General features: G+C 41.8%; 1 protein-coding gene and 1 pseudogene across 2 annotated transcripts; one reads left to right on the top strand and one right to left on the bottom strand.

Annotated features, from left to right (window-relative positions):
- The first annotated feature begins 1,383 nt into the window (after positions 1-1,383).
- On the top strand, positions 1,384-7,420 carry LOC124008461 (annotated as a pseudogene). The gene is made up of 10 exons (XR_006834100.1): positions 1,384-1,548; positions 2,233-2,255; positions 2,549-2,669; positions 3,184-3,341; positions 4,124-4,277; positions 4,826-5,038; positions 5,405-5,497; positions 5,582-5,712; positions 6,145-6,292; positions 6,581-7,420. The product of XR_006834100.1 is annotated as a hemopexin-like (transcript).
- Positions 7,421-7,639: 219 nt separating this feature from the next.
- LOC124008462 (toll-like receptor 13) lies at positions 7,640-8,406 on the bottom strand. Its single transcript, XM_046319758.1, has one exon. The coding sequence runs from the start codon at positions 8,249-8,251 to the stop codon at positions 7,673-7,675; it is 579 nt and encodes a 192-aa protein (XP_046175714.1). The 5' UTR covers positions 8,252-8,406; the 3' UTR covers positions 7,640-7,672.
- Between the last annotated feature and the right edge of the window lie 4,108 nt (positions 8,407-12,514).

Raw genomic sequence — 12,514 nt, forward strand, 5'->3', positions numbered from 1 at the left:
TATTTATGTTATTAGAGTTATAGGTATTTCAATGAAAATTAAAATTGCTGTTGTTATGAGTAGGTGATTACTCACAAAATAAACTAACTTTTACAAACTTGTCCATTTTATATCATGTGTAACAACAGGGTATGTGATGTTGCTGTAATTTCACCTCTGCCCTTAAAAAAAAAGATTGCCGTTTTAAAACTAAAAGTGCAGTAACTGCAGTCTATTGTGGTATTTTGGACGCAGTAATTGCAAAATAACTGCAGTTATACTGCATTGTAACTGCAGTTATGCTGCAAAATTACTGCAGTAAAAGGAAAATGGTATTTTGGACACAGTATTTGCAGCATACTGCAGTTATACTGCACTCTAACTACAGTTATACTACAATGTACTGCAGTTATTGTACACTGCAGTCTGACTGCACATTTGTTTTGTAAGGTTGAAGTCTGAAAGCTTTTGAAATGCTGTCTATCCCCAGTAGTTATGTTGTGAAACACAGTCATGTGTCATAGCCTACGCTATGGTAATGACTCACTAAAATTGAATACATGTATCATGAGACTGACACCTCGAAAAACATTTGGATTGGGTTTAAATCTTTATTTAAAAAAATAAATAATAATACGATTATTTCACCTTTATTTAACCAGGTAGGCCAGTTGAGAACAAGTTCTCATTTACACCTGCGACCTGGCCAAGATAAAGCAAAGCAGTGCGACACAAACAACAACACAGAGTTACACCTGGACTAAACAAACGTACAGTCAATAACACAATAGAAAAAGTCTATATACAGTGTGTGCTAATGTAGTAAGGAGGTAAGGCAATAAATAGGTCATAGTAGTGAAGTAATTACAATTTAGCAAATTAACCCTGGAGTGATAGAGGTTGCAATGTACTTGTTCTTTATTTTGACTTCTTTCTTAGAAATCCAGTGTCTATAGTTTCAAATGATAGATCAAAGATAAGCAAGGCTCCTTCTGTCACAGACTACTGTTTATCTCCCTGTCTGACTCTGATTTCTGTGCTCCTACTTGATGAACTCACTTGTCCAAAGTCCTTGCCAAAAGTGTGCCAATTGAATCCAGGAAATGATATTTCATCTGACCCAATGATGTTGGCCACACCAGATTAATGTGTAACATCCCAACATGTTCTGTTCAATATTTATTAGAATTTGCCATATAAACTCATATTGATTGCATTTTATGAGATGCATATATAAAACCAGTTTCTGCTAAATAATCGTTTTGCAACAGAAAAAAGTCCTACACTCCCCCTGCACTTTCAGTAAACAGAGCACAGAACTACTACTACCCCCCCCCACCACTGCTCTTTCAGTAAACAAAGTGCAGAACTACCCACACTCCCACACACATAAGGCACATTGGTAAATCCAGATCCAGTATAAAAGGTCTGGTCAGCTCCTGCTCAGGCACCTTTCTCAGCTCAGCTCTCTTCGGTACCTGGACCCAGAGGAGGACCGCTCAACGTGATGCTTCTCTCCCAAACACTCTGCCTGTGCTTGGCACTAGCACTCAGCTATGCTGCTCCAGCGTGAGTACTGCTGATCAACTGCTAAGCCTTTACATGTTAGTCATTTAGCAGACGCTCTTTTCCAGAGCCACTTACAGGAGCAATTAGGGTTAAGTGTTTTGCTCAACAGCACATTGACAGATTTTTCACCCAGTCGGCGACCTTCGGCATCTTATTATTCTCTTATTCATGTTCAGGGTAGCCACAGCAAAATAAACTGCCTCTAAATTGCCTCTGTACTTACTTTTTTGTATTGTTATTTTATTCAACACATTATGGGCTTCGCTGTGCTTTGTTAAGACATGTCTTACGCAACCCAATTGGATACTATGCTGCCCCACATTGGCTGGGTTAGTTCCATAAGTTTGTTTGCAATGTCACAGAGATCAAGGCAGGATCAATAACCCAAAACACACAAAGAGTGGTCAAAGTCAGTCGTGTACCTCAGCACTTCTGTCACTGATTCACCCCGTTACCTCATCATTACAGATCCCCTTCATATCGATCAGGTGTCCCTTTGAGCTGCTCTATTTGGAATAGGGCTGTGTATACTACAGCATCATTATTGGTCTGTCTACCCAGAGGGTGGAGTCATGATGTGCAGTGTATTATCTCATTTCCCATCTCTATGACCTCACTCATGTCTCATCAGAATGAGGGCATTATGGTTTATGATGAATAATGTCTGCTTTCTTTTCTACGCAGGATCCATGATGTAATGATGTCAGGTGAGTCTAAGATCCATATTCATTTAACAGCCTGTCAAAATGTAGGACCTCAAAACTCATTGACTGATCCAGACGTGCTTAGGCAAGGCAAACAACTAGGGTTGCAACTCGCCACAGGTACAGGTGTTATTCAACTCCCTTTCAGCCCGTGACTCATGTCCTACATGCTTTTACATGAGAGTAGGATGCATGACTTCCAAATCACCACACCGCACCCTTTCATGTGGAGAAATGTTGGAATAATGAAAAGTCATTCAACGTGCATCTCACCTTGACTCTGACTGGCCCATTAGACCACGGCCACGACCACCACGAGGATCAGGTCCACCACAACGCCAAACCAGACCGGTGTGACGGCATCGAGTTTGACGCCATCGCCCCCCGACGAGAAAGGACACACCTTCTTCTTCAAGGGTATCAAAACCATGTTATGAGTCGTCTTTTTTTTTACCCTCATTCTCCCTACAGTGGGCTTTGTCATTGTCATGAAATGTCATTATGTCCCCATCGGGATGGCTAGGGTTACGGGTACGCTCTTAGAAAAAAGGTACAATCTAGAACTTAAAAGGGTTCTTCGGCTGTTCCCATAGGAGAACCCTTTGAGGAACCCTTTTTTGGTTACAGGTAGAATAATTTTGGTTCCTCGTAGAACTCTATTGGGTTCCATGTAGAACCCTTTCCCAGAAGGTTCTACATGGAACCCAAAAGAGTTCTACCTGGAACTAGAAAGGGTTTTCCTATGTGGACAGCCAAACATCCCTTTTTGAACCCTATTTTCGAGAGTGTAGTGGATTCGTTAGTGGGTATTTTGACATGGGCTAACATGACCTGTAAACGTGGGTTTGTACTAGATATTTGTGTAAGGAGAGTGTAAGCTTCCGTTTCCATGAGTATATCTGATCCCTGATCTGAACTATGCTACTCTAAGGGGATCACCTGTGGAACGGCTTCAATGGTCCAGCTCAGGTCTCCAGTGCCTTCTTCAGGGAGCTAGATGACTACCATCACCTGGGGCATGTTGACGCTGCCTTCCGCATGCACAACACAGAAAAACCTGAAGCACATGATCACATCTACTTTTTCCTGGTACTGTCAATATCAATGATGTAGTCGATATCCATATGAATAGGGAACTTTAACACGTAGTTTTACTAGTGACTCATCAGCTTGGGCAATCTTTTTAAAAGTCAAGTTATGCAATCATGTGTTCCCATAGGTGGCATAGTAGCATGTGCCCTCTCAGATTTGTCCTGTAGAAAAAGAAATACTATATATATGAGATTTATTTATATATATATTTTTTTTAAATTGGTTGTTATTTCTCTGTCATGCTGCTAGCCACCTAGCAACTTTATGAAGTTGGCTTTAGCTAGCCCAGATAGGCTCCCAATCTCCCAACCGAATAACTAGCTAGCAAGAAGCCATTACAGGCTATCAATCAAGTTGGAGTAGCTAGCTTGTCGAACTATCTTATCTAGCATGCCTGCTAACAAGGTTGGTAGACTTTATAAAAAGCAAGCAATAACTAAATGTACTGAATAAGACTCACATTCCTTCAATCTTTTACCCAGATTTTAGCAGAGATGCGGAGAAGCATATTTAGTTTCTTTAAAAAAATAACCATCAGTCAGGAACAGACAGAAAGCTTGAGATATGCTTAGATATGCAAATAATAAAGCATAATGATTATGGCTCTAGATTGCAGGAAAAGGCTGTGCAGGTGTTTGAAAAATGTTAAATTCTCCAACTTCGGACCACCCCCTGCCATCCTCACATACTTTGTGCACCCTCAGATTTTGGGGGTATATGACACCTCTGACAGCATTCACTTAGTATACTCCGTATTCTCCATCCCTCCTCAATTACAGGACGACAAGGTTTTCAGCTACTATAACCACAGTCTGGAGAAGGGCTACCCCAAGGACATCCAGCTGGACTTCCCAGGGGTGCCCAGCCACCTGGACGCTGCGGTGGAGTGCCCCAAGGGAGAGTGTAACTCAGACTCTGTCCTATTCTTCAAGGGTAAGCCTGTTAACCCTTTGATGCCCCACATAAGACCATAATGAACATTTCTCTGGTTTGTTGCTATAAACATTTATACATTTTATTTATTTATTTTTACCCCTTTTTCATGGTATCCAATTGTTTTTAGTAGCTACTATCTTGTCTCATCGCTACAACTCCCATACGGGCTCGGGAGAGACAAAGGTTGAAAGTCATGCGTCCTCCGATACACAACCCAACCAAGCCGCACTGCTTCTTAACACAGCGCATATCCAACTCGGAAGCCAGCCGCACCAATGTGTCGGAGGAAACACCGTGCACCTGGCAACCTTGGTTAGCCCCACGGACCTCCCGGTAACGGCCAGTTTCGATAGAGACTGGGCGCAAACCCAGAGTCTCTGATGGCACAGCTGACGCTGCAGTACAGCGCCCTTAACCACTGCGCCACCCGGGAGGCCCTAAACATTTATCATTTATTCACAGACAACATACCAGGAAATGTGTTATGGATATCAAGTTTTCTAGTCTTGGTGTGTGCTGCCTAGCGTATGTTTCCTCTCTCACAGGAGAAGAAGTGTACAACTATGACATCGCCACGCAGTCAGTAAAGGAGAGACAGTGGGCCCACCTGCCCAACTGTACGTCTGCCTTCCGTTGGCTAGAGCAATACTACTGTTTCCATGGTCACAACTTCACCCGGTTCCACCCTGTATCTGGGGAGGTGAATGGTGTGTACCCTAAGGACTCCAGGCACTACTTCATGAGGTGCGGCAATTTCGGTAAGAGAACCATGCAAAGGATGTCACCCTTCCCCCTTTATCAAAATCAGTTCCTTGTCAGAGGAGGCTGGTGGAAAGAGCTGTAGGAGGATGGGCTCATTGTAATGGCTGGAATGGTATAAATGGAACGGTATAAAACATCAACACATCAAACATATAGAAACCACATGTTTACCTCCATTCCATGTATTCCATTCCAGCCATTACAATAAGTGTGTCCTCCTATAGCTCATCCCACCAGCCTCCTCTGCCCAGTGTGCATGGTGTGAGATTGAACAGATGAATGGTGAATGGTAATAACAACACCATTTCAGGGGAAAAAAAAGCTTTTGGATTGTGTTGAGACATGTTATTGTTGGATTGTAGGCCACGACGGTGAGGCAAAGGTTCCCAAATGCAGTGAAGTGACATTGGATGCCATCACCGCAGACGACTCAGGCAAAACCTATGCCTTCACTGGTAAGAACTAAGCCTTTGTGTTCAATTGTGCGCACAACTCGCATTAGACAGTTGCCAATTTTCACCTCCGTCCCACTTCCTCAGGTCATATTTATATGCGTCTAGACACCCATCGTGATGGTAAACATACCTTCCCCATTGCCAGAACCTGGAAGGAAGTGGCCAACGGGGTGGATGCAGTCTTCTCCTACAGTGACAAGCTCTACATTATCAAGGTGGGTCAAAGGTTACAGGATGTAGGGGAAGACAGGGACTTCACTTGCGATAAATAACATATGTTCAGAGCTTTACTCACTACAGTACCCCTACCTACAGTATATGTACATGGCTACCTCAATGACCTCGTACCCCTGCACATCAACTCGGTACTTGTAGTCCCTGATGTTATTTTTGACTCTTTATTGTTATTCAATGTATTTACTCCCCGTGTCACTTTTACTCTGCATTGATGGAAAATGACCCTTAAGTAAATATTTCACTGTTAGTCTACAACTTGTTTACGAAGGATGTGACAAAAACAAAAATGGATTTGATTTGAGTATATAGAAAATGACTTTCATTCAGTCAACTGTTTGTTACATCATCATGCCTCTGTTTGTCCCATGGCACATAAAACACACCTGAATGTCACCATTTCCGGTTGACAGGGCGACCAAGTTTACATCTACAAATCAGCAGCTCCCTCCGTTCTGATTGAGGGCTACCCTAAAAGCCTGAAAGAGGAGCTGGGCATCGAAGGGCCTGTTAACGCAGCCTTTGTTTGTGCAGATCACCATATTGTGCACATTATTCAAGGTAACTAATTGGACATTGAACTTGAGTACATTCAAATCTATCCCAAAAAAAAGTGTTGCTCTTTTTACATCAATATTCACAAAAAATTTGATTTTCCTGTGTCAGAAATGATTTGATGTTAAAAAAAAAATTTAAACAGCTGCATTGGACCTTTAATGACTCATTACCTCCCCCTGCTGGAGAGGCCTGACGTGCCACAAGACCTGCGGGGCAAACGTGGCGTCATCTTTGGGAACCTTTCACACACTCAGTGAAAAACTATTTTCTTGTCTCTATTTCCCCCTATAGGACAGATGATGAAGGACATTGACCTGTCTGCCACCCCTAGGGTAGTAGCCAGAGAGTCCCCACTGCCCATCTCCGGCATCGAGGCAGGCATGTGTGGCCGTGATGGAGTCAAAGTGTATGTGGGCTCTGAGTACTACCACTACGAGGCCCTCACGCACCTGGCTTTCATCAGGATGCTCCAAGAGCCTAAAAGAATCACCCCAGACATGATGGGCTGTGTCGAATAGGAGTCAGTTTATGTTAGATACCTTTTCGAAGAATAACAACTGTGATCATCTGTTTTCAATGGACAACATCAAAACGTATAATCACATGTTAAAGTAACTGTCCAGTAAATGTTTTCTGTTAACTCATACCCAAATAATGTTGACTCATCCTATACTCTTTTCTGTGGCCAAAGCATACATTTGAGGAGAAAAAAACACTTCCGAAATCCCAGGTAAATGTTTTATCTCAAACAGACCGTTTCAAAAAAGCTTGCTATTTCCTCAAAGAGGATGATATTATCAGTGTTCTAATCGCATTCATATTTGTAATGATCAGTATATGCCAAAACCATTCTGTTGTGTTGGGGTACCCACACATCCTTTCCAACACAGAAAAGCTGCATTTAAACATACTTCATTTTTTTAAATGTGGAAGGAAAACTATCTCATATTGGAATGAATTATAGGACATATTTCATAGAAATCTGGAAACACTTGGCAGTTACTTTAACTTGACACCACAACTCACAAGTCACCCAAACAATGTTTTTTAAGGTTCAAATAATATTTTATCGCATTTTTGTTGAACATTTGTGTATGACAGAGATGAGTTGAATTAAAAAGATACAAAGAACCTGAAATTGTATGATTATATTATTATTATTATTATTATTATTATTATTATTATTATATATTATCATTCATGAGATAATTAAGATACAGGAAAAAACCAAGCAATACATTCAGATGAGTAATTCTACAGTATGACCCGCAAAAATAAGTCTTACAGGTAAATGTGATCATGAACTGGCTAATTATGTGTAAGCATTTCTTAATGATATTCCCATGCAGATGTAGAGAAAAGGTTCAGAATGTGATGGTTGTTTCAGATCAACATGATCTCCCGGGAGCACCACTCACTCTTCAGGTAGCGGTGGCTGATCACACAGATGGTCTTGCGGCTTCCGTAGATGGCATCCATAATGTTGTCTATGATTGGTTTGCCTGGTTGGAAGTCCCGGTGGTGGAGACACAGTTTCCAGCCCTGCTCTACCTCCAGCTCTGGCAGAAGCTCCTTCAGGACCCAGGGCTCATCGTAGACGTTGTAGGAGATTAAGATATCATACTGACATCCACGAGGCTTGTGCTTATTCCTTTGCTTGGTGTCATGGAGGAAAGCCAAGAACAGGTAATAGCCGTCTATTACCTGCCATTTCAGGAAGTGGTAGGCAAAGGATGCTAGCAGGGTGAGGAGGACCAGAGAAGTGGAAGAGATGTAGTAGTAAAGTCCTAAGTGTACCGTACAGAACTGAAGCTCAACATCCAACAGCTTGGTGCCCTTTAGCTCGGCAGGATAGTTGTAGGTAAACTCTGTGCAGCCAACAACCTGTGTTTGCTTGTCGTTCTCCATCCACTGGACAGACCAAGCATTGCTGCAGCCACAGGTAAAATGATTATCTTGCATGTCCAGGTATGTCAAGGCAGGGAAAGAACGCAACTTATTGTCTCATTGACTACTGTTATGTTGTTCTTTCTCACCTGCAAGAAAGTGACTCTGCTGAGGTTTGCTCCTATGAGGAAATCTAAGGACTGAAGTCGGCCTTTGGACAGATACAGTCTGTTGAGCCTTGAGATTGGGTGAAACAGCTTTGGAGTGAGGACTGTGAACTCATTCTTACTGATCTCAAGGAACCACAACCGGGGTGTGTGAATGAATATGTCTAATTGCAGCTCCTTAATATTAAGACTCCCTGCCTGGAATACCAATGAAGATTTCAGACCTTCAAGAAAGTTGATAGGTAGATGAGATAGTCCCTTGTGACTGTCACGCCCTGATCTGTTTCACCTGTCCTTGTTTCACCTGTCCTTGTGCTTGTCTCCTCCCCCCTCCAGGTGTCACCCATCTTCCCTATGTCATGACGTTGGCCTGGGGGTAGGTTTATGACAGTCATAAATACCTCTTCCCCCCTTTTTCCTCTCTCTACCCTAGTGAGGTTACATTTGCAAAACCCTTGGTTAACATAGAGATTCTGGAAACATCAGAAGGTGGGGGAAAATTAACTATATTCTGGTAATCCGACCAATTGAACATATGCGGTGGTACTTAATGAATATGATGTCAGTTCGGTTATCATCTGAGACATTCTCATCAATGATAAGATGACATAAACTCTATGTGGAAAGTCTACACAGAGTTATCGGATTCACATGGAATTGTTGTTCAATTTAAATGTTTGAATATTAAATTATTTGTGATGGGATGAAATATGATTTTAGCTTATAAAATTAGAGATTTAGATTTTCATAAGATAGGGCTGCTCACTCATTGGCCCGCCCTGTGAAGGGACATGGGCTATAAAACTTTTCAAACACACCCTCCTCTCCCTTCCTATATAAGCCCTTGACGACAATAGAACTTTCTGTTCCGGGGATGTAGGACGACGGTCCTATGTCAGAATGGTTCAGATAATAACAACAGAACGAAGCCGACATCAGCGTGAGCTTTTGTTGCGAATGGTATGAACTTTGAACTCTTATTCACTACAGAAGTGATACCTCCTAGCCGTTGAGTTAGCAGGTTAGGAAGGAACAGACAGAGTATCCCGTCTACCACACAACAACGTTACTACAACGTATTCAATTGACCACCAGAGACATTCTTCAAAGGACTTGGTTGGGCAACACGGCCTTCCATCTACCACCAACATACCGAAGCGCAGCTCAGAGTAAATATTTATTGCATTTCCTTTTCCAAATGAGCGGTAATTTAGAATGCATAAGATACTGTATTTACGATAGCACAGCTTCTTCCCTTTGTTCCTCAGTCATCCCGCTCTTTCACTCAAACCCAGCCCTTTTCCTTTGTGTAACAAGCTGTCATATCTGTTCTGCCCGCTAGGGACGTTTTCCTTTATGACGTAATTTGTAATCAAGTTATGATTTAATTATGTGTATGTGTAATTCTGTGTGATTAGTTAGGTATTTCGTAAATAAATAATTAAATCCAATTTTGTGTTGCTGATTCAAATTATTAGCCAGGGTTCGTGCAGATAAAATAATTTACAACTTTCAGATGAAACTGAATTAAGATGACGATTGATATTGACTGCTATTGATGTAAAATATTACTAGGTCTTTAAGAGTTTATTTGGAAGATAACAGCTCTATAAATATTATTTTGTGGTGCCCGACTCTAGTTAATTACATTTACATGATTAGCTCAATCAGGTGATATTAATTGCGGAGAAATTATTTTATAGAATAGCATGTCATATCACTTAATCCGGCATAGCCAAAGACACAACACCTATTATCCCCTGTGTATTTATACCCGTGTTCTCTGTCTGTTTGTTGCCAGTTTGTCTTGCTCGTTCAAGCTAACCAGAGGTTTTCCTGTCAGCGCCTATCGTTTCCCAGCCTCTCTTTCGTCACACTCTTGGTTTTTGGCCTGTCCTGACCCTGTACCTGCCCGTCTGACCTCTCTGCCTGACACTGAGCCTGCCTGCCGTCCTGTACCTTTGTTCCACCTCTGGATTACTGAACTCTGCCTGACCCTGAGACCGCCTGCCGTCCTGTACCTTTGCTCCACCTCTGGATTACTGAACTCTGCCTGACCCTGAGACCGCCTGCCGTCCTGTACCTTTGCTCCACCTTTGGATTACTGAACTCTGCCTAACCCTGAGACCGCCTGCAAGGAGCCACCATTGGTAGGCACGAGGAGTTGCTTCGCAGTATGATGGAGGGGTTCCAGGCCACGGCCGACTGTCACGACCATGCATTAGACATTTTGTGGGAGCAAGTCTATGGTTTGCCTTCTAGGCAGCCAACCATATAAAGGTTGTTCTTGGTTAAATTCACTGTCTTCAAACTGGAGAGAGGCTGAAAGGAGGAGGAGCTGACGGTTGCAATGAGGTTGTTGTCCAGATGTAGCAGGGAGAGGTTGGCCAGGCCCTGAAATAAATGGTCTGCCAAGGTTGTGAGTCTGTTATGAGCCAAACCCAGCTCCCGAAGAGCTTCTAGGTGTCCAAGAGCACAATCAAATCAAAGTTTATTTGTCACGTGCGCCGAATACAACAGGTGTAGACTTTACAGTGAAATGCTTACTTACAGGCTCTAACCAATAGTGCGAAAAAAAGGTGTGCGTGTGTGTAGGTAAGTAAAGAAATAAAACAACAGTAAAAGTACATTTGAAAATAAGAGTAGCAAGGCTATATACAGACACCGTTTATATATAATATAATATATATGCCATTTAGCAGACGCTTTTATCCAAAGCGACTGTTTAGTCAGGCTTATTGAGGTAGTATGTACATGTAGGTATAGTTAAAGTGACTATGCATATATGATGAACAGAGAGTAGCAGTAGCGTAAAAGGAGGGGTTGGCGGGAGGTGGGACACAATGCAGATAACCCAGTTAGCCAATGTGCGGGAGCACTGGTTGGTCGGGCCAATTGAGGTAGTATGTACATGGATGTGTGGTTAAAGTGACTATGCATATAAGATAAACAGAGCATAGCATCAGCGTAAAAGAGGGGTTGGGGGGGCACACAATGCAAATAGTCCGGGTAACCATTGGTTACCTGTTCAGAAGTCTTATGGCTTGGGGGTAAAAACTGTTGAGAAGCCTTTTTGTCTCAATCATCCACTTGAGAGATTTTTAGGTTTGATAGGCCTTTAAAATCCAACTTTACGAACTTGGAAATCTTATTCATGGCCAAGTCTAAATTGCTTACTTTCCACAGAATATCTATAGGTATGACTTCAAGATTCCTGTTATAACAGAGTACTTTCATGTTAGGTTCTGAGATTACCCCAGATTGTGCAGTTTTTCAGGAAGTACCCACATACTGAATCAGCAAGAACCCAGCAATACATCAGGAAACAAAGAGTCTCAGCTGAGATAATGTAGACCCACTGCTGACCCCAATAATAAAGTGAATTTAGAATTAAGAAATCATTTCTGAGAACTAAGATCTACAATTCTAACTGGTACTAGCACTTACTAATCTCCCGCTGTTGATGAAATACAAAATGCTTTGATTGCTGCTCACCCAAACCAGTAAATCTCTGAAACATCAAGTTATGCTGAATTGCGTGGTCAAGGAAATGTCTAAACCAGTGTTTTAGAAGAGACACTTCTTCGTGTCTCCTTAGTGTAATAACAGTTTGTGTCCACTAGATGACGTAGCATGCAAAGTTATGTGTTAGTAAAGAAGGATCAGGGAATGCAACATGGAATTCTTAACTTTTTCAAGAGTATACCCATTTAGGCTCACGGCAAATATAGCCCAACAAAACCAACTGATGAAATTTAAACAAACGTCTTCACAGAGTTGAACATTATAAGTGTTATAAATTGATCCATAATGCGTAACTCTCATGTTTGAATTCATTGCATTGCCTTGGAAGATTATTGAGTGAGGGAGAGTTATTTGTGAGCAGTGGTGTAAAGTACTTCAGTAAAAATATTTTAAAGTACTACTTAAGTAGTTTTTTGGGGTATCTTTGACTACTTTTACTTCACTACATTCCTTAAGAAGATATTGTACTTTTTACTCAAATCAAATGTATTTATATAGCCCTTCGTACATCAGCTGATATCTCAAAGTGCTGTACAGAAACCCAGCCTAAAACCCCAAACAGCATGCAATGCAGGTGTAGAAGCAATACATTCTCAATACACTTTCCTTGACACCCAAAAGTACTCGTTACATTTTAAATGCTTAG

Source organism: Oncorhynchus gorbuscha, linkage group LG21 (genome assembly GCF_021184085.1).
Source record: "Oncorhynchus gorbuscha isolate QuinsamMale2020 ecotype Even-year linkage group LG21, OgorEven_v1.0, whole genome shotgun sequence".
Taxonomy (NCBI): domain Eukaryota; kingdom Metazoa; phylum Chordata; class Actinopteri; order Salmoniformes; family Salmonidae; genus Oncorhynchus; species Oncorhynchus gorbuscha.